This window comes from Neofelis nebulosa, chromosome 7, assembly GCF_028018385.1.
Source record: "Neofelis nebulosa isolate mNeoNeb1 chromosome 7, mNeoNeb1.pri, whole genome shotgun sequence".
NCBI lineage: Eukaryota > Metazoa > Chordata > Mammalia > Carnivora > Felidae > Neofelis > Neofelis nebulosa.
The window spans coordinates 20872026-20898743 of NC_080788.1; the positions used below are offsets into that span (position 1 = coordinate 20872026).

General features: G+C 41.0%; 1 protein-coding gene across 4 annotated transcripts in view; it reads left to right on the top strand.

Moving 5' to 3' along the window:
* The first annotated feature begins 17376 nt into the window (after positions 1-17376).
* Positions 17377-26718, top strand: part of ENTREP2 (endosomal transmembrane epsin interactor 2) — a 463593-nt gene continuing 454251 nt past the window's right edge. For 2 of the 4 annotated variants that reach the window (XM_058736804.1, XM_058736807.1), the window contains exon 1: positions 17377-17898. In XM_058736804.1, coding sequence (XP_058592787.1) covers positions 17680-17898 — 219 coding nt within the window. In that variant the 5' untranslated portion in view covers positions 17377-17679. The remainder of the gene's footprint in view (positions 17899-26718) is intronic. The other 2 variants (XM_058736805.1, XM_058736806.1) reach the window with 1 other exon arrangement.

Sequence of the window (26718 nt, forward strand, 5' to 3'; positions counted from 1 at the left end):
TGCAGATTGATACCTGGCGGTGGTCTGGTGAGAAGGGTGAATCCCCAGGAGCAGAGTGAAGTCCGGGGCTCTTCGGGTTACACAGGGAGAGGCGGTTCCCCTGCTGGGAGGACATCTGGTAGAGGCTGTGTGGCTCCCTCATCAGCAGAGGTCCCAGTGCCTCTGGAAGACAACCACCGCTGATGCTGGGACAAGGTGGTGGGGACAAAACCTGGTGCTGGATGCATGTTGTGATTTGCCATAATCCCTGAAGTGCTGCTGCTACACGATCTTGTGAACTTTTTCTGGGGTGGACTGGCACCCAGCCGCAGTTTCTGGGCATTGGCAGCAGCACAGTCCTGTGAACGTTCCTGGGTGCGGCTGGCATGTGGCCGTTGATCAGTGAGACCCTCCCACAGAGGGGCAGAATGGGTCAAAGCTGCAGTCCCTCAGAAATAAGGGGTTGGGAAAAACAGCCGCATCTGAGATAAAACTCAGGAGTGAGGTGCTGTCTGGGGCTTGGTCACAGACCATGTAAAAGCAGGGAGTGGACAGAAGCTGAAGATAAAGGACAGGTGCACGATTGCTGATTCGGGAGAAAACAGAATTCTGATACTAGAGATGGGGTAGCTGGGTGACGCCATTTTCACTGCTCCTGTGCATGCACATACACACCTACAAGCGCCACAACAATCCACCCCAAGAAGCTAAGCAGCGCCATCTAGTGGATAACGGAGCAATTACACAAAGCCCTGCCCAATGGAGCCTACCTTCAGGATTGTGAGTCTCACTGACTGCTTAGTGTACAGACTATAAAGCACTTCATAGTGTGACTTTTAGAGGGAAATGAGGTAATTTCAATTGTATTTCATTCTGTTCGCTGGTCCATCAATTCGATTTTCTTTTTTTTTCTCTTTCATTTCTTTTCTTTTTCTTGAACACAGAAAGAGAAAAAATATTTTTCAAATTTTATTAAAAATATTTTTAATTTTTTCTACTGTATTTTTTACTTTTGTGTAAACCTTTTCAAATTCTTTTCTACTTCCATCATTTAATTTTATTCTATTTCAGTGTATTCATTTTTTCAAACTTTCAAACAATTTCCTTTTTTTTTTCTTTCCCCTTTTTTCTCTAATCTATCAAGCCCCTTTCAACACCCAGAACAAAACACACCTAGGATCTAGCATAATTTATTTGATTTCGTGTGTGTGTGTTGTTTTTCATTCTTTAATTTAAAACTTTTTAATTTAAAATTTTTTTAATTTTAATTTTTTTTACCTTTTAACTCCTTTTCTCCCTTCAAAAGATGAAATGAAAGAATTCACCCCAAAAAAAAGAGCAGGAAGAAACGACAGCCAGGGACTTAACCAACATATACAGATACATCAGATACAAGCAAGATGTCTGAACCAGAATTTAGAATCACGATAATAAGAATACTAGCTGGAGTTGAAAATAGATTAGAATCCCCTTCTGCAGAGATAGAAGAAGTAAAAGCTAGTCAGGGTGAAATACAAAATGCTATAACTGAGCTGCAATCTCGAATGATTGCCATGATGGCAAGGATGGATGAGGCGTAGCAGAGAATCAGCGATATAGAGGACAAACTTATGGAGAATAATGAAGCAGAAAAAAAGAGAGAGACTAAGGCAAAAGAGCATGATTTAAGAATTAGAGAAATCAGTGACTCTTTAAAAAGGAACAACATCAGAATCATAGGGGTCCCAGAAGATGAAGAGAGAGAAAAAGGGGTAGAAGGGTTATGTGAGCAAATCATAGCAGAAAACTTTCCTAGCCTGGGGAAAGACACAGACATCAAAGTCCAGGAAGCACAGAGGACTCCCATTAGATTCAACAAAAACTGACCATCAACAAGGCATATCATAGTCAAACTCACAAAATACACAGGCAAGGAGAGAACCATGAAAGCAGCAAGGGAAAAAAAGTCCTTAACCTACAAGGGAAGACAGATCAGGTTTGCAGCAGACCTGTCCACAGAAACTTGGCAGGACAGAAAGGAGTGGCAGGATATATTCAATGTGCTGAATCAGAAAAATATGCAGCCAAGAATTCTTTATCCAGTAAGGCTGTCATTCAAAATAGAAGGAGAGAGTAAAAATTTCCCAGACAAACAAAAATTAAAGGAGCTTGTGACCAGTAAACCAGCCCTACAAGAAATTTTAAGGGGAACTCTCTGAGGGGAGAAAAGATGAAAATACATACATACATACATACATACATACATACATACATACATACCAAAAGCAACAAAGACTAGAAAGGACCAGAGAACACCACCAGAAACTCCAACTCTACAAGCAAAATAATGGCAATAAATTCATATCTTTCAGTACTCACTCCAAGTGTCAGTGGACTAAATGCTATAATCAAAAGACAGGGTAACAAGAATGGATAAGAAGATAAGATCCATCTATATGCTGTTTACAAAAGACCCATTTTAGACCTAAAGACACCTGCAGATTGCAAGTAAGGGGATGGAGAACCATCTATCATGCTAATGGTCACCAAAAGAAAGCTGGAGTAGCCATAGTTATATCAGACAAACTAGATTTTAAAATAAAGACTGTAACAAGAGATTAAGAAGGGCATTATATCATAATTAAATGGTCTATCCACCAAGAAGACCTAACAATTGCAAACATATATGCTCCAAATGTGGAGGAACCCAAATATATAAATCAATTAATCACAAACATAAAGAAACTCATTGATAATAATACCCCACTTACAACAATGGACAGATCATCTAATAAGAACTTCAACACCTCACTTATAGCAATGGACAGATCATTTAATCAGAAAATCAGCAAGAAACAATGGCTTGGAATGACACACTGGACCAGATGGACTTAACAGATATATTCAGAACATTTCATCCTAAAGCAGCAGAATATACATTCTTCTCCAGTACACATGGAACATTCTCCAGAATAGACCACATACTGGGACACGAATCAGCTTCAACAAGTACAAAAAGAACGAGATCATACTGTGCATATTTTCAGACCACAATGTATGAAACTCAAAATCAACCACAAGAAAAAATTTGGAAAGGTAACAAATACTTGGAGACTAAAGAACATCCTACTAAGAATGAATGGACTAACCAAGAAGTTAAAGAGAAAATTTAAAAAGTACATGGAAACCAATGAACATGATAATACCACAACCAAAAACCTCTGTGATGCAGCAAAGGCGGTCATAAGAGGAAAGTATATAGCAATCCAGGCCTTCCTAAACAAGGAAGAGAGATCTCAGATATACAACCTAACCTTACACCTTAAAGAGCTGGAAAAAGAATGGCAAATAAAACTCAAAACCAGCAGAAGACAGGAAATAATAAAGATTAGAGCAGAAATTAATGTATAGAAACCAAAAAAACAATAGAACAGATCAATGAAACCAGAAGCTGGTTCTTTGAAAAAATTAACAAAATTGGTGAACTACTAGCCAGTTTGATCAAAAAGAAAAAGGAAAGGGACCAAATAAATAAAATCAAGAATGAAAGAGGAGAGATCACAACCAACACAGCAGAAATGAAAACAATAATAAGAGAATATTATGAGCAATTATACACCAATAAAATGGACAATGTGGAAGAAATGGACAAATTCCTAGAAACATATATGCTACCAAAACCGACACAGGAAGAAATAGAAAATTTGAACAGACCCATAACCAGTAAAGAAATTGAATTAGTAATCAAAAATCTCCCCCAAAACAAGAGTCCAGGGACAGATGGCTTTCCAGGGGAATTCTACCAAACATTTAAGGAAGAGTTAACACCTATTCTCTTGAAGCTGTTCCAAAAATATAGAAATGGAAGGAAAACTTCCAAACTCATTCTGTGAAGCCAGCATTACCTTTATTCCAAAACCAGACAAAAACCCCAATAAGAAGGAGAACTATAGACCAATTTCCCTGATGAACATGGATGCAAAAATTGTCAACAAGATATTAGCCAATGGGATCCAACAATACATTAAAAAAATTATTCACCATGACCAAGTGGGATTTATACCTGGGATGCAGGGCTGGTTCAATATCTGGAAAACTATCAGTGTGATTCATCACATCAATAAAAGAAAGGACAAGAACCATATGATCCTCTCAATAGATGCAGAGAAAGCCTTTGACAAAATACAGCATCCTTTCTTGATAAAAATCCTCAAGAAAGTAGGGATAGAACGATCATACCACAAGATCATAAAAGCCATATAGGAAAGACCCAACACTAACATCATCCTCAATGGAGAAAACTGAGAGCTTTCCCCCTAAGGTCAGGAACAAGACAGGGATGTCCACTCTCACCACTGTTATTCAACGTAGTATTGGAAGTCTTAGCCTCTGCAATCAGACAACCCAAAGAAATAAAAAGCATCCAAATCGGCCAGGAGGAGGTCAAACTTGCACTCTTTGCAGATGACATGATACTCTATATGGAAAACCCAAAATATTCCACCAAAAAGTGCTAGAATTGATTCATGAATTCAGAAAGTTGCAGGATATAAAATCAATGCACAGAAATCGGTTGCATCCCTATACACCAACAATGAAGTGACAGAAAGAGAAATTAAGGAATCAATCCCAATTACAGTTGCACCAAAACCCATAAAATACCTAGGAACAAATCTAACCAAAGAGGTGAAAAATCTACAAGCTGAAAACTATAGACGCTCAACCGACCGAGCCACCCAGACGACCCACACTTTTGTACTTTTAGTTAGCCTCCATTTATGAAATCCTTTCTTCTCTCTCTGTTTTACATTTAAGTCCATAATCAATTTTTACTCAGTTCTTGCATAAAGTTGAAGTTCATTTTTTGTTGTTGTTGTTGTTGCTTATAGATGTCCAATTGCTCCAATATCATGTATTGGAAAGGTTGTCCTTCCTTCTGCATTGAATTGCTTGTATGTCTTTCTCAAAAACCAGTTGCATATATTTCTGGGTTCTATTCTGAGTTCTCTATTTAGTTCCACTGATCTCTCTGCCAAAACTACAATATGTTGATTAGTGTAGATGTATAATAAGTTTCAGTATTGAGCAGAGTGATCCCTTCCAGTTCAACCTTCTTTTTCAAGATTGGTTAGCTATTCCAGGGCTTGTGCCTTTTCACATAAATCTAAAAATAAGTTTGTTTATGTCTAAAAAAAGGTTCGCTGGGAGTTTGATAGGAATTTCATTAAAATGATAGAGAAATTTAGGAAGAATTGACATCTTTACTATGTTGAGTCATCCAGTCTGTGAACACAGTATGCCTCTCCATTTTTTCAGGTGTCTTTAAAAAAATTGTTTTTAATGTTTATTTATTTTTGAGAGAGAGAGACAGACAGAGACAGACAGACAGACAGACAGACAGAGCATTAGCAGGGGAGGGGCAGAGACATAGGGAGACACAGAATCCGAAGCAGGCTCCAGGCTCTGAGCTGTCAGCCCAGAGTCCGATGTGGGGCTTGAACCCACAAACCGTGAGATCATGACCCAAGCTGAAGTTGGATGCTCAACCGACTGAGTCACCCAGGCACCCCTGTTCAGGTTTCTTTTGACTTCATCACTGTGATAGTTAATTTGATGTGTCAACTTGGCTGGGTCATGGTGTCCAGATATTTGGTCAAAAAATATTTTGGATGTTTCTTTGAAGGTGTTGTTTTGAATAATATTAACATTTTTAAAATGCTGTACCTTTCATTCCTGTGACTTATTCATTCTATACCTAGAATGAGGTATCTCCCTCTCCCTTTCACTCAGTCTTCCCATCTCCTCACATCTCTTCCCTCTGGCAGCCATCAGTTTGTTCTCTGTATTTATGGGTCTGTTTCTGTTTTTTTGTTTGCTTGCTTATTTATTTGTTTTGTTTTTTAGGTTCTACATATAAGTGCAATCATACAACATTTGTCTTTCTCTGACTTATTTCACTTAGCATAATACCTTCTAGATCCATCCACGTTGCTGCAGATGGCAAGGTCTCACACTCTTTTATGGCTAAGTAATAGTCCATAATGAACTAGCAGAATGAGAAATTAAGAAAACAATCCCATTTAAAATTGCACCATAAAGAATAAAAATTATCCAAATTATTAAATTAAATTTAACCAAGGAGGTGAAAGGCACGTACTCTGAAAAGTATAAAACACTGATGAAAGAAATTGAAGATGATACAAACAAGTGGAGAGATATTCCCTGCTCATGGATGGAAGAACTGATATTGTTAAAACATCTATTAACCAAAGAAATCTACAGATTCAATGCAATCCCTATCAAAATACCAACTACATTCTTCACAGAACTAGAACAAATATCCTAAAATGTGTATGGAATCACAAAAGGCCCTGAATAGCCAAAGCAATCTTGAAAAAGAACAAAGCTGGAGTTATCACAATTCTAGATTTCAAGATATACCACAAAGCTATAGTAGTCAAAACAGTATGGTACTGGTGCAAAAACAGACACATAGATCATTGGAATAGAACAGAGAGCCCAGAAATGAATGATATTAACATTTAAATTAGTGGACTTTGAGTTAATCAGATTACCCTCCATAATGTGGGTGGGCTTCATTCAATCAGTTGAAGGTCTTCCTAGAACAAAGACTGAATTTCCAGAGCAAGAAGGAATTCTGCCAGCTGACAGGCTTTGGATTTGAATTAAAATTTTTCCTCAGGGGGCGCCTGGGTGGCGCAGTCGGTTGAGCGTCCGACTTCAGCCAGGTCACGATCTCGCGGTCCGTGAGTTCGAGCCCCGCGTCAGGCTCTGGGCTGATGGCTCGGAGCCCGGAGCCTGTTTCCGATTCTGTGTCTCCCTCTCTCTCTGCCCCTCCCCCGTTCATGCTCTGTCTCTCTCTGTCCCAAAAATAAATAAAAAAAACGTTGAAAAAAATTTTTCCTCAGGTCTCCAGCCTGCTGGCCTATCCTACAGACGTTGGACTTACCAAGCCTCCACAATTGTGTGAGCCAATTTCTTAAAATTCTCTCTTTCTTGTGCTTTCTCTCTCACCATCTATGTATACATCTTATTCTGTTTCTCTGGAGAACTCTAATTTATACAATCATCATTTTGTAATTTTCAGCATACAGATTTTTTACCTTTTTTTTAAAGTATAATTAATATACAGTGTTGTATTAGTTTTAGATCCTTTACCTTTTTTTGTTAAATGTTTACCTAAGTACATAATTTTCTTTGGAGTGATTGTATATGGTATTGGGCAATCTGTTTTTAATTTCAGTTCCTATGTGTTCATTACTAGTTACAGAAATTCAGTTGATTTTTGTGTGTTGATATTGCATCCTGTGGACTTGCTGAAGTTGCTAAAAATTTATTTGAGTAGATGCTTTGGGATTTTCTACATTGGCAATCATTAATATCTGCAAATAGCAACACTTTTATTGATTCCTTTCCAATTTTTCTGCCTTTTATTTCTTTTTCTTGCCATATTGTAGTGGCCAGGACTTTCTTCAAACATGTTAAATAAAGTGAGAATAGATATCCTTGCTTTAGTCCTGATCTTGGAGGGAAAGCACTCAGCCTTTCACCATTAAGTATGATATAAACCTTTAAGTTTTTTTGTAGATGGTCTTATCAAGTAGAGTTTTCTTTTTATTTCCATCTTTTCTGAGTTCTGTTCCTTCTTTTCTATATTTTACAATTTTTATTTATGTTTTTCTTGCATTGTTTTTAAATGTCTATTACCTTGTTTTCAAACAGTATGTCTATTACCTTGTTTTCAAACAGTATGTCACAATTTTGATCTATTTTGTAGTTACATATGTCTGGTATGTTTTTATTGTCTATAGGGATGTTATTGTGTTCCTTACTCCCTCTTTTTTTAGAATATCCTCCTTAAGAATTTAATTCTTCTTCATCCCTATGAGAAAAGAGTAGGAAAGGGACTTCCACATCCATGCCAGGTAAGAGAATTATGATAATCAAGTGTGGAACCCCCCTAGAAAGTGGTTTTGGACCAACCCTCATCTATCTTCCTTCCTTCCTTCCTTCCTTCCTTCCTTCCTTCCTTCCTTCCTTCCTTCCTTCCTTCCTTCCTTCCTTCCTCTCTTTCTTTTTCTTTCTTTCTTTCTTTCTTTCTTTCTTTCTTTCTTTCTTTCTTTCTTTCTTTCTTTCTTTCTTTCTTTCATGTTTATTTATTTTGAGAGAGAGTGTGTGTGTGAGTGGGGGGAGTGGCAGAGAGAGACGGAGAGAGAATCCCAAACAGGCTTTGCTCTGACAGCATTGGGCTCAGTCTCATGAACTGTGAGATCATGACCTGAGCCAAAATCAAGAGTTGGTTACCCAACCAACTGAACTACCCAGCTGCCCCCAAGCCCCATATTTATTTTTTTAATGTTTATTTATTTTTGAGAGAGGGAGCAAGCAGGGGAGGGGCAAGGAGAGACACACACACAGAATCTGAAGCAGGCTCCAGGCTCTGAGCTGTCAGCATGGAGCCCAACGTGATGCTAGAACTCACAAACCGCGAAGTCATGACCTGAGCCAAAGTCAGATGCTTAAGTCACTAGGCCACCCAGGTGCCCTACCCACAGGCCCCCAGGCCCCATATTTAAATCAGTAAATAATTTCTGGTTTCATTTCTTGGCCCTTTTATTAAAAGCCTATTGAAATAATTATATAATTGGAAGACTAGAACTAATAAAGGAATTTCCATAATGCCTGTTGAATTATAGATGGGAATTAATCTATATGAGTTATGATGCCTGGCATAGCATCTTATTGCTCTTTACATGTTTAGGGCAATGCCTTGTACATAGTATCACTCAATAGATATTTACAGAATAGATAGATAAAGTTAGGAACAGAAGAAAAAAATAAAAAAAATTCCTTAAGAAAGCCATATCAATATCAAACAAAAACTTTTACTATATCTTTTATTCTAAAAAGGTACTATTTTGAGCATTGTAGGAAATCCAAAGAAATATTCATTGTGGAGTCTCTCTTCAAAGTTATGCTACATTTGAGGAAATAGCTTAGTTTGCTTTTTCTTATGGTAGCCTGGAAGATGGCTTCCAGATACCAAGTCACCTTGGCTGGGCATCTCTAATCTGCTCTTAGTCTACCAATGGTGTCAAAGTTCACCTGTCCTATTTTTGTTTGGTTTGGTTTGGCATTTGAGACCTAATCTGTCTTTACCCTCTGGTTGCAAAACCTGTGTATTTAACCTGCTTTTTGGTCTTTTCCGACCTAACTTGCTCTGCATGGGCCAGGAGAAGCAGAACCTAACAAGAGTGCCTTCATATAGCTGTGGTGTTAGAATAATAGAAAAATAATGAGCACTTAGCATTTGCTGTATGCTGGTGCTGTTCTAAGTACCCTAGAGAAATTAAATCATTTAATCCTCATGAGGAGCTTATAAGGCAGGGACTATTATTATCCTCAGTAGGAAGTGGTGAACTAGGGTCTGAACCTAGGCAGTATAACATCTGAATTTGTGCCCTAACTACCTGCTGGCCTGCCTCTGAGATGTGAGAAAAGACCTAGAAGAGAGACAAAGTTTGCATAGGTGATGAAGTAGGCTGTTCTCAGCAGGAATGGCTTACCAATGTCCAGAAGCTAAAAAAGGAAAGGCCCATGTCCTAGTGGAGTAGAAGGCTAGAGAAACATGCTGGAGAGGGTAGAGAGAGAAGCTGGGTTTGCTGGATGGTCTGGGCTGTGATGTAGACTTACTTGCATATAGCATACAGCTTAGTTGCATGAAAAAGGCTAACGTATCCCTGAAGAATTACATCTTAGCAATGTACTGTTGCTGTGAAAAGTGGGCCCAATCATATAACTGACACTAAAGATTAGTGAGTCTTAATGTTTATTTTTCCAAAGACTTCCCATTTATCCATGAGCCAAGTGTTTCACTTTTGTTTCCTACTTAAAAAAAAAAGCTATTCAAGGAGTTCTAGTTGAAGGTGACTCTCATACTTCAAAACCAAATGATAAATTTTACTCCATTATTTTCTGTTTGGTTGATGGATGAGAATTCTTAAGTTTCATGTGGCTTGACTCATAATTTTTATACATTTTCCCTAAAGGCAAAACATTACTTTCATGTATAATTTTGTTTGAGTCAGTGTGTATGAATATGAATAACTGCTTATTCTAATGAAATCATTACAATATATGTTCTAATAACCTGATTTAATAGCGCTAGTTAAGTGGAACTTACTTCTTAGCCTCATTATACTACCTGACTAATCCAGCATCATTCATTTCTCAGAGGCTTCTCACAAAATTCTAGTCAGTAGCTCAGAAGTATTAAAAACTTCAATTTCAACATAGAGTGTAGGATATAGAATTCAATTGAATAAATAGTAATCGAATACCGCTATCTGCTAAGGACTATGCCAGGTGCATTAGGGGATTGCAAGCATGAATGAAACTGTGTTTCTGTCTGTAAGGAACTCATTACTAATGAAATAATGTCACCTAGAATTCATAAAGTGCTTTAATGTTTGCAAAATACTTTTATATATTCACGATCTAATTTAAATCTCATCACAGAACCTATGCGGTATTGTAAGTGTTTCAAGTCCTGTCAAAATTAGATCTCTTTCCTTCCTGCACTAAATTGTACTTTAATTAGTTTAAATGTAGAACACTTGGGGTATAGACATCTGAATGTTGTCTTCTTATCCACGAACACAGTGCCTTTCCATTTATTTAGGTTTTCTTTGATTTCTTTCAGCAACGTTCTGTGCTGAAATGTTTGTAGAATTTTCAGTGTACCAGTCTTTCACCTCCTTGGTTAAATACTTAGATAGCAATGAGACAGACATTTTATAACCCAATGAATAGAGACAAGTCAAATTTTTCATACATGCATTATTCTCTATTAAAGTCCAGAGATGCCCACACTGCTCCCATCCCTGCAGTTATAATTATCTAAACAAATATGCTCCAGAGCTGGTGGTGATGACTAGAGGACATGAGGAAACAAGTTCAAGTTGCTGATTTTCAATTTTATACCTAGACTTGGAATTACTGGTCATGTGATAATTCTATGGTTACCTTTGAGAAACTGCCAGACTGTTTCCACCTGCACATTTTGCTTTCCCACTAGCAACGAACAAGTGTTCCAATTTCTCTACATCCTTTCCAACACTTGTTATTTGCAGGGGTTTTATTATTATTATAGTCATCCTAGTGGATGTGAAGTGGTATTTTACTGTGTTTTTTTCTTATTGTGGTAAAATACATATAATGTAAAATTTACTATTTTAACTATCTTTAAGTGTGTAATTTGGTGGCATTAAGTACATTCACATGGTTGTGCAACCATTGCCACCATCTGTCTCCAGAAGTTTTTCATCTTCTCTTTTTCATCTTGAAACTCTGTACCCATTAAACACTAATTCCCCATTCCCCCTCCTCCCTGGCAACCACCATTCTACTTTCTGTCTCTATGAACATGACTACTCCAGGTACCTCATATAAGTGGAATCATACAGTGTTTGTGCTTTTGTGACTGGCTTATTTCACTCAACATAATGTCCCAAAGGATCTTCCATGTTGTAGCATGTGTCAGAATTTCCTTCCTTTTTAAGACTGAATAATATTCCATTGTGTGTGTGTGTATAAATGTGGCATATATATACATATATATGTACATATATATACATATATGTATATATATGTACATGTACATATACATATACATATATATACATATATATATACATATATGTGTGTGTGTGTGTATATATATATATATATATATACACATCATTTGTTGATGTACACTTGAGTTATTTCTGCCTTTTGGCTATTGTGAATAATGCTGCTATAATCATTAAGTGCATATTGCTCTTTAAATCCTTGCTTTCAATCTTTTTGTATACATACTCAGAAGTAGAATTGCTGGATTAAGTGGTAATTCTGTTTAATTTTTTGAGGCACTTCCATACTGTTCCATAATGGCTGCACCATTTTACATTCTCACCAGTAGTGCACAAGAGTTCCAATCTCTCCATATTCTCTCCAACACTTGGCTATTTTCTGTTTTTTAATTAATTTTTAATTAATTAATTTTTATTAATTAATTAATTTTTATAATAGGCATCCCAATGGATGTTAAGTAGCATCACATTGTGGTTCTCATTTGCATTTTCCTAATCAGCAATGTTGAGCATCTTTTCATGTGCTTCTAGGCCATTTATAGGTCTTCTTTTATATATATATAATATATATATATATATATATCTTCTTTGGAGAAATATCTACTCAAATCATTCGCTCATTTTAAGCTGGGATGTTTGTCTCTCTGTTTTTCAGTTGTAGAAGTTCTTTATGTATTCTTGATAGTAAAACTTTATCAGATATATAATTTGCAAATATTTCTTTTCAATTCTATAGCTTGTCTGTTTACTTACATGATAGCATTATTTGATGTACAAAGTTTTTAATTTTGATGAAGTACAAATTGTCTATTCTTTCTTTTGTTGTTCATGGTTTTGTTGTCATATCTAAGACTCCACAGCCAAATCCCAAATCATGAAGATATATACCTATGTTTTTTTTTCTAAAAGTTTTATGTTTATTCCCTTACATTTAGCTCTTTGATCCATTTTGAGTTAATTTTTATATATAGTGTGAGGCTGGGGTCCAACTTCTTTCTTTTGCATGTGAAAATCCAGTTGTCTCAGCCCTCTCTGGTGAAGAGACTATTCTTTCCCCATTGAACAGACTTGGCAACTTGTGAAAACTCAGTTGGCTTAAGATAGATGTATTTATTTCTGAACCCTCAATACTATTCTAATGGTCTATCTGTATATCTGTACCACACTGTATACTGATTACTATAGCTTTGTAGTAAGTTTTTATATCTGGAAGTATGAATCTTTCCAACTGTTTCCTCTTTTTCAAGACTGTTTGGCTATTTGGAGCCATTGCAATTCCATATGAATTTGAGGATTGGTTTTCCCATTTCTGCAAAAAAAAAAGTCTATTGGAGTTTTGATACGGATTTCTTTGAATCTGTAGAGCACTTTGGGTATTGACATCTTAATATAAAGTCTTCTTATAGAAGACCATGAACACAGTGTCTTTCCATTTGTTTAAGTCTTTAATTTCTTTCATTAATTTCTTGTGCTTTTCAGCATCCAAGTCTTTCATGTCCTTAAATTTCCCAGGTGTTTTATTCTTTTAGATGCTATTGTAAATGGAATTGCTTTATTCTCTTTTAGATTGTTCATTGTTGGTCCATAGAAACACAACTGATTTTAGTGTGCTGATCTTATACCCTACAACTTTGTTGAATTACTGCTAGTAGCTTTCTTGGGGATTCTTTGGGATTTTCTATAAATATAGGATCATATCATTCTGCAAACAGAGATGGTTTTAATTCTTCCTGTCCAGTTTGGATACCATTTATTTCTTTTCTTATCTAATTGCTCTGGCTAGAATTTCTAGTATGATGTTAAGTAGCAATGTTGACTGTAGACATCCTTATCTCATTCCCGATCTTGGGGGAAAGCTTTCAGTGTTTCACCATGGAGTATGGTATTATCTGTGGATTTTTCATAAATTCCCTTTATCATGTTGAGGGAGTTAAAATGAATTTTTAAGATGCTATTTGTAGAAATAATTTGAGGCCTGGGGTGAGATTGTCATTCTCCAGAGGTGATTTGCTATTGGTTTTGCCAGCTCCTCGTGGCCTAGGCAATGAAGGATTACTTTAAGTCAAATTCAGGTTTGGGATTTCTGGGCATCTGCAAATAGAGCAAAGGGTGGCTTTTTCCTTTACTCCCTGGGTTCAGCCATCTAGGGTTCTATCACAAAGCAGGGGACTGATGCACTGGGTCCTTATTTTTCAGGGTCCTGGACTCAAAATTTGTCTTTCTAACACTGTTTGTCTGCCAAAGCCAGAAGTATAAGTGTCCAGGGCAGAAGATTCCCCGATGGTGCACACACCTTTCTGGATTCCTTCTCTTTAACCTTTGCCTAGTTTTTCCTCATTGTCTCCATACTTTTTTTGATACTTTAAAGGATATATATATATATATATATATATATATATATATATATGTATTTTTTTTCACTTCATCTTGCTTCTTAGTTGTCTTCAGCAGGAGAATTTGCTAGCCTGATGTTCCTGGAAATGGATGGAAGTTCTTTGCTGATTATTACTCTTCCAGAGGTGGAGATTGTGAAATCCAGTACAACTTTCTTCTGCCTTATAGTATGAAGGGACACATTTATTTTTCATCCATCTATGGAGATGTATGTTGGAAAGAGCAAGAATCTGATCAAGGGTACTGTAAGTGAGGCATTTGTATTACTCATCTTCCTGTTGGTGCAAGCAGGTATGCAGGCTGCCTTTCAGTAAAATCTCAGCCACCTTGTCATGCTTTGCTTAAGAACAATGGTCTCAGTCTGTTAGTCTCATCTGATCTAGCGAGAAAAAGAAGTTGCTATACTTGGTTTCAGGGATCTCCAAGAATCTCCCATAATACTAGGACATGTACTATTATAGCCTTTTGTAAGAGAAAAACACTGAGGAGCAAAGAAGGCCAGTGAGTTGTTAGGATCAGAGCTAGGGCTAAGCCATCTCCCTCCCTTCCTCCTTACTTCCATCCATCCTTCCTTTCTGATTCATTTCCATGAAAATGACTCTGTTTATATCTCCAAATTCCAATTGTTTATCAAGAGAACATTGGCTATTGCATTAATTACAACAGAATTTTAAAATTCTCTACAATTCAGAAATCATTTTTAAAATGGTGAAGTTATTTTAATTTCTGGATCAGTCTCTCCCTTTGCTCCCAAATCACATTTCACAGAGAAAGTAGATCCCTCCCCTAACCCACCAACACCAAAATCTTCTGCTGTGCCCCCTGGAGCTCTCTTTCCATGTCATTTATAAATAGAAGGTATTGATTTCCATATATTTTGGAAGCACATCTAATACATAAATGGGAATTCACTGAAGGTTTCTAACATTCGGTACTCTCCCCATGATGTGCCAACTGGCACCACACTATATTTAATTCATCATTGATACCTCCCAAGTATCTCAAATCCATCCAGTTCTGGGTATCTCCACCATCCCTACCTTAATCCAAAATACTGTCATTTCCTGCCTAGATGACAGCAATAACATGTAAACTCTACATTCTCTTGGGCATCCCTCAATCCATTTTCTGTAGAGGTTGCTTTTAGGCAAACAGACTTGAGTAATGGAAAGGTCCCACAGTGACCACCTGGCTGGATACAGACAGGCCCATTAGGCGATTCACCTCAAAATATCCATAGGCCTTAACTGACCAATGGGCTACTTACAACTAGGCACAGTTACCAAGACAGAGAAAATTCCATTTGTAGCCCTACCTCCTTGCCTTCCCTCCTTAAAAGCAGCACCCTCCCACCACCTCTCCTCAGCTGTCCTGTCCACTGCTCCCTTCTATCTCTTTTGTTCTGCCTCAGGTTGAGAGGCACCTCCCTTGCCAAGGGCTTCCACCTGACCATCACCCCATATTTGGGGACCCCCAACGGATAGGACAGATACCCTAGTTAGGCACCACATTTTCTATATTGTGGTCAGAAAGCTCTTTCCAAAGCTCCTTATTATCTGGTTTTTGGCACCATGTAGAATTCTCCGTCACACTGAACCCAGCTGCACTAGGCCTTGGAACAATGATCTGTGTACTGTCAATCTAACCACTAGACTGAACATTCCCTACCTTGGTGGCTTTTGCTAATCCTTACATCCTCAGTGTCTGGCACATAGTGGGTGCTTAACATAATTTTGGAATATTACATTATTCAATAACTCTGTAATTTACTTATTTATTCTGTTTACTGTTTCTCTCCTACCCAGAAGACATGGATTTTGTCTGTTTTGTTCACTTATGTATTTTAGGAGCCTAAGAGGGCCTGGTGCTAAGAATCCCTTGTAAACTATTGTGGAGAAATGGATGAAGGAGGGAGGTGACTCCAGTGAGAACCTAACATCCTGGCAGTCCAAGGATCTTGCTTTGGTATGGTGCCAAGACCTTAAAAAGCGCTGCCTGAGAATTTCTAGATAGAGAATGTCTCCAGGAAATTTGAATTTGTACTCCAGTGCTCTAAATGACGCCAGCCTGAGGCTCAGCCATGTTATAGATAAAAACTGGAGGAAAAGGCAGTGTTTGGCCACAGGCCAGCATTTTGAGGTCAGCCACTTTATCTGTGGAATTCCCCACCCCCAGTTCATCCCTTGGCCATCCCTTTAAATTGGAAAATAAATCCCATTCCTGCTAAGGTGTTGGCTGATAAAGGCTTGAGCTATTGCCCCTTCAAGAGGAATTTGCATTTTAATAGAGCCTCGTCAAGCCCCAAAGGAATCAATATCTCTAACGGTGAAATTTCAAGCACCAGCAACTGAGATGTTCCGGGCTAGACTCTCCAGTGTTTCGGGCCCAGCAGGCGACTCCTTCAGTTCCACAGTACAATTGTGAAAAAATGGCCTGGGGAATGACCTCCCATTGCCCTTTATTACTATGAACTTTGCCTTTCTGGCTTGATTCCTTCAGACTTCTTAACACTCCTGGGTCTCTTAATACGTGAACACATCCTTTTCAACACCAGCGGTCTTAAAGTTGTCACATCAACAGGGCCACAAAGCGAATTATGACAATCAGAACTTCCAAGTTTTCTTGGCATCTCAAAGAAGCTGATAATCAATTTAAAACCTTATACTGGCTAAAGGGAGTAGGGACGATTTAATAGGCCCTTAATGACGTTGTTCATTTAAATTCGTTTTGTGCAATTTGTTTTAAGCCCAAACTTTTCATTTGCATCAAGAGCCCTGCAAACTAAAGGTGGGTAAGAGACGTCCGTTTGTGAACTGGGAATGTTTTAAATGCCGAGTCCTCCCGGGCCCAGTTCTCAGACGATGGCTTGGGAAATTGCGGAACTGCAGAAAAGCGGCATCTTGGATCTTGGAATTCCGCATTTGGTAGGCGCTGCTGCGCGCCACACCTGGGGCAGCGCGCTCGGAATTCACCTCCTCTCTTCTCCCCGACTGGCCGCGCGGTCTCCCCCTGCACCCCCCGCCCCCGCCGCCGCGGAAAGCCCGGGTCTCGGGCTGGCCCCGGGCTCGGCCCGCGGCTCGGTCCCTGCGGCTCCGGCCGGCCCTCGGGGCCCGGCTCCCGCGGACTCAGGGTTCGGTCGCGGAGGCTGCTGCCCTCGACCTTGACGCGCCTGCGGTCCTCACTCCCGTCCCGCGCGGGAGGCGAGAGCGCCGAGGCCCGGCCGCGGGGACCGCACCTGCGCCCACCCGCTGCCGGCTCGCGCTCCGGCCCCCCGTCCCGGCCAGGCGCGCGGCGGCGGGGCTCGCGCCCGGGGACGGCGGAGGCTCGCCCCCGCCTCGCGGCAGCGGCGGCGGCTCGCGCCCGCGCTCGGGCGAGAGAACGCGCGGGGCGGGCGGGAGAGGGCGCAGCGCGGCGCGGCCGGCGGGCGGGCGGCCCTGCGGAGCGGCGGCGGCGGCATGGGCGCGGGCACGGGCAGGGGCAGCGGGCGCCCGGCTCCCCGCCCGGCCCGGCCCGCTCCCGGAGCGCGGCCGCCGCAGCCCCCGCGGCCCGCGGGAAGGCCGTCCCCTCGCCCGGCGCAACTTGCCTCGGACCCTCTGTGAGGAGAGGCGGCGGCGGCGGCGGCGCGCGCCGAGGCCGGGCGGGAGCGGGGCGAGGCGTGCGGGCGCCCGGCGCGATGCCTCGGGCCGGCGGTCCCCGCGCGCCGCGCCCCGCCGCGCTGCCCCGCAGCCTGTCCCGCCTGCGCGAGTGCCCGGGCCGCTCCCGCATCGTGCTGGCGCTCGGGGCCACGCAGATGGCGCTCGGATGCCTCATCGTGGCGGTGAGCTTCGCCGCGCTGGCGCTCACCACCTCGGCCCGCGTCCGCCACTCCTGTCCCTTCTGGGCTGGCTTCTCGGTGAGTGTCTTCGGCCGGGCAGGGGAGGTGTGCTCCGGGCCCCGAGGCTGTGGCCCGCCTGGGACGGCACCGAGGGCACCAAGTTCGGGGCGCGAACACCCGGGGCCGAGCTGCTGCAGCGCGGGGTGCAGTTCAGAAAACTCCGGGCTGAATAACTCCGGGGACCTTACCGCTCTCGGAGCATCGCTTTCCCTTTCCTGGAGCGCTGATCCCCGAGTTACTTTTCTTGGAGGAAACCGAAGCCGTGCGCCCGCCCTCCTCCGGGTGAGGGTGGGCAGCGCGCGCGCAACCGGCCGCGGGGTCTCCACTGGGCCCTCGGTGACTCTGCGCTCTGGGGACCCGCGACTCGCGACGCGCCCCGGCCGAACTCGGTGCTGGACCCAGCAGCCAAGAGGCCCTGACAGAAGCGGGGAGGCGGGGTCCGAACCGGGTGCGGGGCTGCGACTCTGCGCGCGTCTCGCCTTCGCGGCGGCCGGAGCTGGGGCCTGGGGCGGGGCGGGGGGTGGGGTGCGGCGCGCTGGGAGCGTCCCGTCCGGGTGCTGGTCAGTCCCGGCGCGAAGAACGGCTGGTCCCCCTGCGGCCATTCAAAGACTTGGCATTGGGGATTTCGCGTTTCCCGCGTGCGTCTGGAACGCAGTGCTCTGGGGGCGGCGGAACTGTGCAGGCGACCCGAACCCGGAGTCCGGGGGCGTGTTTTCTGAGCTTCAGACCTCCACGGTGCCCGATTTTCAGGCTCTTGACCCCCAAATTAGAGAAGCCAGTGACTAAGAATCCTCCACAGGAGAAAGCCACCAGGAGAGCTGTATTTTAAGGAAGTGATTGTCCGTCCCCAAGAGTTAATTGGGGGAGGGGGCATTTTATAGCCTTTTGATGAAAGTTGTGTTTTCCTTACGTTAGTAAAAAATGGACTTACGGAAATGGAAGAAATACACGCAGGGCATTTGTGAAGAGAAGCACTTGTTCTGAGAACTCTTGACATCTGTAACTACATTTGGTTTATGGTGCTGGAGTACATTTTATAGGCTTAAGCTGCAAACTCAGTATGTTTTAATTCCATCTCCAGAAATCCAAACTAAGCCTTTGTAATGAACGTTTACTGTTTGTTCTTGAATGTTGAAATTTAACAATTCTACCCAGCTTTGCTTTTTTCGTGTTGTTGCTCTTTTGTAATGGCCTCTGTTCTCCCAAGTTCACGCATGGTTTTTAAAATGGGATCTGAGTAAAACTGACTGTGAGACACCCTGATCGATACAGGTGTGGTCCTTCATCCTAATGGGGGTATTAATTTTCAAAGCTTATTTCAGACCACGGTTGAGTCTTGGAGAGCTGATTAGGAACAACAGTATGTGTGGCCACAGCTCAGAGTGTTTAAATCAGAGAGAGGAGGTTGGAGGCAGGAACCGGGGAGCCATGATTCAAACGGACCACTATATATAGTTTTCACACATCTGTTGCTCAGTTTTTAGCATTATTTAATATGCATTATTTTCATGTCGTCTGTTTTGTGGGCACTGATGTTTATGTCTGCTGCAACCAGCCTACAGGTGGCAGACTGGTAAATTAGCTTCACTTCCTGGCTCCTCCCTGAGCCTCCCTTTCTCCCACTTAGCCTTAGCTATGATTTTGGTACTCCCAAAGGGCAATGAAAAACAGCTGCCTTTTAAGAATAAAGCCAAAGGGGAAAACATTACCTGGACACGGTGGTAAAACTATTCATGTGAAAAATTCATACTCCAGTTTAGTCTACAGAGGCAAGTAAGTATGTAAAACAATAATTCACTTTGCATTTCCGGTGTTATTCCTTTCAACGACTACAACCTATTCATTTTAACTTCCCATAATTCAGAGTGGTTCTGCAATTGTGTCTACGTGCAGGCATTTCTCTGGGTTCTGGGGACAACAATGAACACAACAAACTCTGCCTACATTTTTGAGATTTTAAAGTAACCTCCACCCTCCATCTGTCTCCTACCCTACCCCCTCACATCCACTTTCTCATTGCCTTGTTTTCTTTCTTCAAACTTAATCTGCTGCAAGCACCATTGAAATTCTTTTAATACAGTGTATTCCATTTTTCACGTATTGCTTCTGTCCTTTGTAGAAGTGGTGGTTGATTCTAGTTATGCTGGGACAGGTTTGCATGTTAGCATGGCTGTGAGTGGTTAACATTGGCCCCTTACCTTATGTATGCCTATCCCCTGAGACCTGGAAACTTCCCTGAAAGGGTATTTTTCATTTAAGAACAGTGACTGGGGTATCTGACTTTATACTGAAATCAGATTGTGGGGTTAGGGCCACACTCTGGTTCCTCTGCATCTTCTGTAATGAAATATGAGGGCTCTAGAAATCTCTAGATTTCTAGGCCTTCTCTATGCTTTGCACGTAATGAAGACTCACTGTAAAAATGAGTTGCCTCTATTTAAGAAAAAGTAATGCATCAGAAAAAGAGCTCACATTTTTTGAGCCCGTACTGCATGCCAGACTTAAAGCTGAGTGTCTTATATGGTGTGATAGCACATTTCGTCTGTGGCCCTCGGTGCTCACGCTCTTGTGCAGTTCCCTCCACTTGAATTTGGACCCGGCTTCTGACTTGCTTAGCCAGTAGAATCCTGATAACAGAGGCAGTCTCAATGCTGGGCCTGAGCCCTAAGAAGTCTTGGCAGCCTCTGCTGAGCACACTGAAATGAAGGGCGATTAAATCACTTGCTGTATTTATTAGTCGAGGTTCTGCAGAGAAAGAACCAATAGCTTCTCCTTCATTCAATTGAATTGGCTGACATGGAAGCCTAGAAAGCCCGTGATCTTGCCATCAGGAAAGCCGGTGGTATAATTCACTCTGGGTCCAAAGGGCCAACAACCAGCGGTCAGTGGTTTAATTCCTGGTGCAAGTCTGAACATCTGAGAACCAGGAGTGCTGGTATCTAAGGGCAGGAGAAGACGGATGTCCCAGCTGAGTCAGAGAATGTGAAATCACCCATCCTCTGTCTTTTTTGTTCTCTGCAGGCCCTCAAGGAATAGGATGATGCCTGCCCATCTTGGTGAGGGCCATTAGTCAGTCGACTGATGCAAATGCTAATCTCTCCCACACACTCACAGAAACCTTTTACCAGCTATCTGGGCATCCTCTAGCCCAGTCATGTGGACACATAAAATTAACCATCACACCTGCTTAAGGTTACCCAGCTAAGAAGTGGCCACTGTTGGGTTTGAACTTAGTTGCTTTGAAGTTAGAGGCCACGCTTCCAGCCCTTAGACTTAAACTGTGCACCTCACCCCCCCTACCCCAGGCAGAGGCAGAGGGGATGGAATAAAAAAAGTACAGTAGTAAAGAGTCAAAGGTAAAGGCCTCAAGGAGGTCACAACTGTTTCTTAGGAAAAACACAAAACATGCATGGAAAGGTGAAGATTCAAGAAAAATTTGGCGGGGCATCACATTCGGGATGGATATGTAAGGTTTAGGGAGTACCTTGGCAAAGGTGGAGAGAGGCAGCGGGGCAGTTGGTATATCAATCACCTGCAGACCACCTTCAAATGGCATTCCTGCCCTGGGTCCTTGCTACTCAGCGGGGAGTTGGGGGGTGGACTGTCTCCCTCATAGATGAAGGTCCAGCCCATTTTGAGAGCTGATGATCTATAAGAAGAGTTTCTAAGACTCACAGAGCTAGGTCTTGAGTAGTTACCCTTTAGCAGGGAAGCTTCATTATGTTTCTTTGAAAATTTCGTAAGGCCCAGGACATCGGAGACAAATTCACAATGTGAATTATCCACATTACCAGTTACATAGTTGATAAAGACATAGTCATTGGGAGCCGACTGTGTAACTGTGTATGTATGTGTGTATGTATATTTTTTTTTTTCTGTAAAAGCAACACTGTTGGATTTTTTCATAGCCCAAAGGCAGTATATACTTGTTGCGGTAACTGAAACAAAGAAAAAATGAGAGCAGTGCCTCCTTCTATCCCAATTCTATACCCAGAGGTAACCTGTATTACCAGTGTTGGGTAATGTTCCATGCTTTTCTTTACAATCACAAAAGTGTGAAAATTTATGTATATGTGTGGAATATGTTTCTTTTCTTTTGAAAACATTTACAAAAGGATTGTACTGTACACCTTACTCTGTGACTTTTTAAGTCTAGTATATACTAAATATCCTTAGCCATAACCCATTATTATCATTATCCCCATTATTTGTAATGACTGTATTAGAGTCCATAGTATGAATTATCATAATTTATTCCATTCTCCTCCTGTTGGAGATATTCTGGTTGTAGCAGTTCTCCGTCTCTACACACATTGCTGCTTATCTAACCTTAGGGGCCAATCCTTGTTTTTGAATGCAAATTCCCCAAAGTGGAATTGCCACAGGGTATTCAAATTTAGAATTTTGTTGGGCGTTGCCAGATTAACTTCCACAGAAGATTGTAGTCATTCCTAACCACAGGAGCATTTTATAAGTGTGCCCTTTGCCACCCTCTCCCCAGCACAGGATGTTACAAGTACAGGATTTGTATTTACCCTATGGGAGAAAAAAGACATTTCCTGTTTTCATTTGATCTGCATTTCCATGGTTCCTTTATTATATGCAAGTATTTTCTTGCAATATCTTCACTTCTCATTTGGCTTAATTTTTGGCATCTTTTGCCCTATAGAAAATTTAAGGACTTTTTATGTAGTCAGTTTCGTTTGTTTTCTCTTTTACAGTTTCAGGGTTCTTTTCTCTGAGTTAAACGGGTCGTCATTACAGAGGCCACACAGATACTTCTTTTCAACTTCCTTCTGATGTTTTCAGATTTTAACTCATCCAGAATTGCTTTTGCATATGGTATGAAAAAAAGGGCATAAGTTTATTTGCTTTTAGACAAATATCCTATGTGGTTCTGTTTTGGGGCTCTATTCAGTTTTACTTTTTAAATTGTCTATTACAAAGTCAATGCAGCATCATTATTTTGATTATAGTAACCACATGTTTCACTCTCTGGTAAACCATGAGCCTCCCCACTCTTTGCTTTTTCAAAAGTGCCTTAGCTGTTATTCCATGTGAACTTTAAAATATCTGGTCCACTTATTCTTTACTTTAGGATGCCTTTATTTCATTTCTGTTCCTGAAGGGCATTTTCACTAGGTATAGAATTCTGGGTTGGCAATTCTTTCCTTTTAGGGTTTAAAAACATCCTAATTCCAAAAATAATAATAATAAAAATATCCTAATCCCTTAAAAAAAATCCCTATTCCTGCTGTCCTCCATGTTTTCTGATAGAAATCCATGGTGATATAAATTGTCATTGCCAAGAAGGTGACAGACATTTTCTCCTGTCATTTCCATTCTGCCATTAAACTCATCCAGTGAGTTTTTATTTTACTTATTATCTTTTCACTTAAGAAATATCCCTTTGGTTCTTCTTCATATCTCCTATTTTTTCCCCCTTACTTTTGTGTAGTTTTCATTCATTTCCAAAATAGTGACCCTTACTCATTGGAGCATTTTTATTATTGTTGCTTTAAAGTCTTTTTGTTTGAGAATTCCAAAATCTATCATTGTTTTCCCATGGAAGTTGACATTTTTCCTGAATCTGTGCATGCTGAATAATTTTGGATTGTGTCCCGGACATATTGAATATTATGTTGTGAGTCTCTGGATATTGTTTGAACCCTAAGGAGACTGTTGATGGTTTTGTTTTTAGCAGGCTCTCTTTCCTCCTGAGTTTAGACCACAGGTTGTGACCAGCTTACTGTGGGTTGTGGTTCTAACGTCAGTTCATTTTTCAAAATCTCTGCAGTCCTATTCAGATCTGTCCTGCACATGTGCCACTCAGTGGCCAATCTGGCAATTAGATGGTGATCTGTCCTGTAGATCTGTTCCCAAAGTTTGTGTTTTCTATTTAAGGTAGTATGTACACATGCATACCTTGCAGATGAGCCCATGAGTTCATAAACAAACTTCAGGGATCTCTTTCCCTGGCTCCTTCCTCTGTGATATGGGTGTCTTCTATGTTCCTGGGGCTTTCCTTATCCAGTCCTCCAAGGAAGCTAGGGCTTTACCTTGCTTTGCTGCATAATTCCTGTGCCTGCATTTGGCTAGGGGACATACAGTAGGAGGACAGATAGAGAATCAGCAACAAGGCTTTTCCCTGTCTTCCTGGGACCAAGCTCCCACACTCAGAGAGGAAGATTCTTCTGTGCCTTGCCTGTTCTTGCTGCTGTTATGGTATTGTGTGGGGGCGGGGGTGTGAGAGAAAGAAGAAAGAGAAATCCAAAAGAGAAGACAATGGCTATTGCCTTACTCTTTTATGGCATTGGGAGGCATATTTCCAAATCCTTGAGCCAGAACTAGAGGGCTTCCAGGCTCTTTGGTTGCATGAGTGTTCAATTTTGGGTTTCAGGCTGTGCTGAGCTTTGGCTAGGGGGTACTGAAGAGGGAAAAATGATAAAGTACTGCCAATTTGGTGGTACTTTGAATTGTATTGTTCTTCCCTAGTCCACCTGGTACTTTATTTTTCAGAGTTTTCAAGCTGTTTATTCTATGCATTCTGTTAGGTCTTACAGGTGTAATCAGTGGGAGACACAGGGTAATGTGTGCTTGCTGACTCACCTGGAATGAGAATCTCAGTGTTTTTAATATACTTACTACTTGAACCAAACATCCTATATTCAGATAAGTGTCCTTTTTAAAAGTCCACAGACACACAGTTTTCCATTTGCAATAACTGGTAATATTGAACCCAGGAGGAGTTTACTAAATAATGAGCTTCAGAAAACGATATGATGACTGTCAAAGATTTTCATAAATCAAAGGGATGAACGTTGACTATATTTAACTGGAGAACTAAAACATGACAGGGCACCTGGGTGGCTTAGTCGGTTAAGTGTCTGACTCTCAGTTTCTGCTCAGGTCACGATCTCACAGTTTTATGAGTTCTAGCCCTGCTTCTGGCTCTGTGCTGACAGTGCAGAGCCTGCTTGGGATTCTCTCTCTCTCCCTCTCTCTCTGCCCCTCCCCTGCTCACACTGTCTTTGTGTCTCTCAAAAATTAATAAATAAATTTAAATAAAAAAAAACCCTAAAACATGACAATAGGGGAGCAAATCAATGCATAAGTGTTACATGCTTTGATTATATAGAATTGTGCAGTTAAAAAAATAAATGGTAGGAGATGAGGGGAAAGTAAAGAGAAAGTAGCATATACTCCTTGTCACATTAGCTAAATTAACTAGGAGTAGAAAATGTCTCTTGAGGCCGACGAAGCAAGTAGGAGAAAGTTAAATTTATTTAAGACTATAAAGATTAGCACCAAATTAATACTAGAGACTCAAGCTGATGGTTTGAGAAGAGTGAGGGAGGAAGAAGCATCTCCTGGCTACTTGCATTATTGCTTGTAGCCGTGAGGTCATAATATCTAAAAGAAGAGGTTACCGAGGGGGTTATACAAGGTACTAATATACAAGTAGTAACTAGAACCCACATCCTTCTTGCATACCTAAAGAAATGCAGAGAGAGATAGAGAAAGCAAGCAGAAACTGCAAGCCCACATGCCTAAAGACTTTGTGTATGCGTGTAGGTGTTTTAAATGTAAGGTTAAAAAAAATCTGCCAAAGCTGATGCCAAATATATAGACTGTATTAATATATGTAAATGGGCTTAATTAACCTAGTTAAAAAACCTTTTCAGGTGAGTAACAAAGCAAGATCCAGAGATAGACCTAAAAAAAAAAGCTGGAAAGGCTAAAAGTAAAAAAAAAACAAAAACTGGACAAGATACACCAGGCAATTTCAAATACAGAGAGGGCAAGTGGACAGACAAGGTGCAGTTCATCTATTCTTGCTTATTCATGATACAAGATAATGCCATTTTCATATTTTTATTCTCCTGATGAACATTTTGACAATACTTATTGCTCCTTTATAGAGAAATGGTTTATTTCTTTTATTTAGAAATTTTCTTATTCTGTTTATTTTATTTACTTATTTTCTTAAACTCATTGTTTTTAAGTTTATTTATTTGTAGAGAGAGGGTGCACATACGTGTGCATGAGCACAAGTAGGGGAGGGGCAGAGAGAGAATCCCAAGCAGGGGTGTGAACCCATGAACCATGAGATCATGACTTGAGCTGAAATCAAGAGCCGGATGCTTAACCAACTGAACCCCCCAGATGCCCCCTTTTTTTAAAGAGACAGAGCATGAGCAAGGAGAGGGGCAGAGGGAGAGGGAGAGAGAGAATCCCAAGCAGGCTCCGTGCTCACTCAGCAAGGAGCCCAATGTGGGGCTTGATCCCACAACCGTAGAATAGGACCTGAGCTGAAATTAAGAGTTGGATGCTCAACCAACTGAGGTAGCCAGGCGCCCTTTACCTATTCTATTAATAAAATTTTTTTTAATGTTTATTTTTGAGAGAGACAGAGTGTGAGCAGGAATGGGCAGAGAGAGAGGGAGACACAGAATCCCAGCAGGCTCCAGGCTCTTAGCCGTCAACACAGAACCCGACGCAGGGCTCGAACTCATGAACTGTGAGATCATGACCTGAGCTGAAGTCAGACTCTTAACCAACTGAGCCACCCAGGTGTCCCATTACTTATTCTATTTTTAAGTAACTTTGGGCTTTCTATACCTACATTCATGTCACCTATAAATAATTTTATTTTTTCATTTCCAGTATTTTTCATATTTCAATATTTGTTTTCTACTGCTTATTTCTTTTAGTTATTGCATTGATTGAAACCTCAATAATTTCAAAGGATAGTTTGAAAGGAAACACCGATGTCTTGTTTTTCATTTTAGCTGGAATGGCTTTCATTTCATTGCTTTAAGCTGATGTTTGATTTTA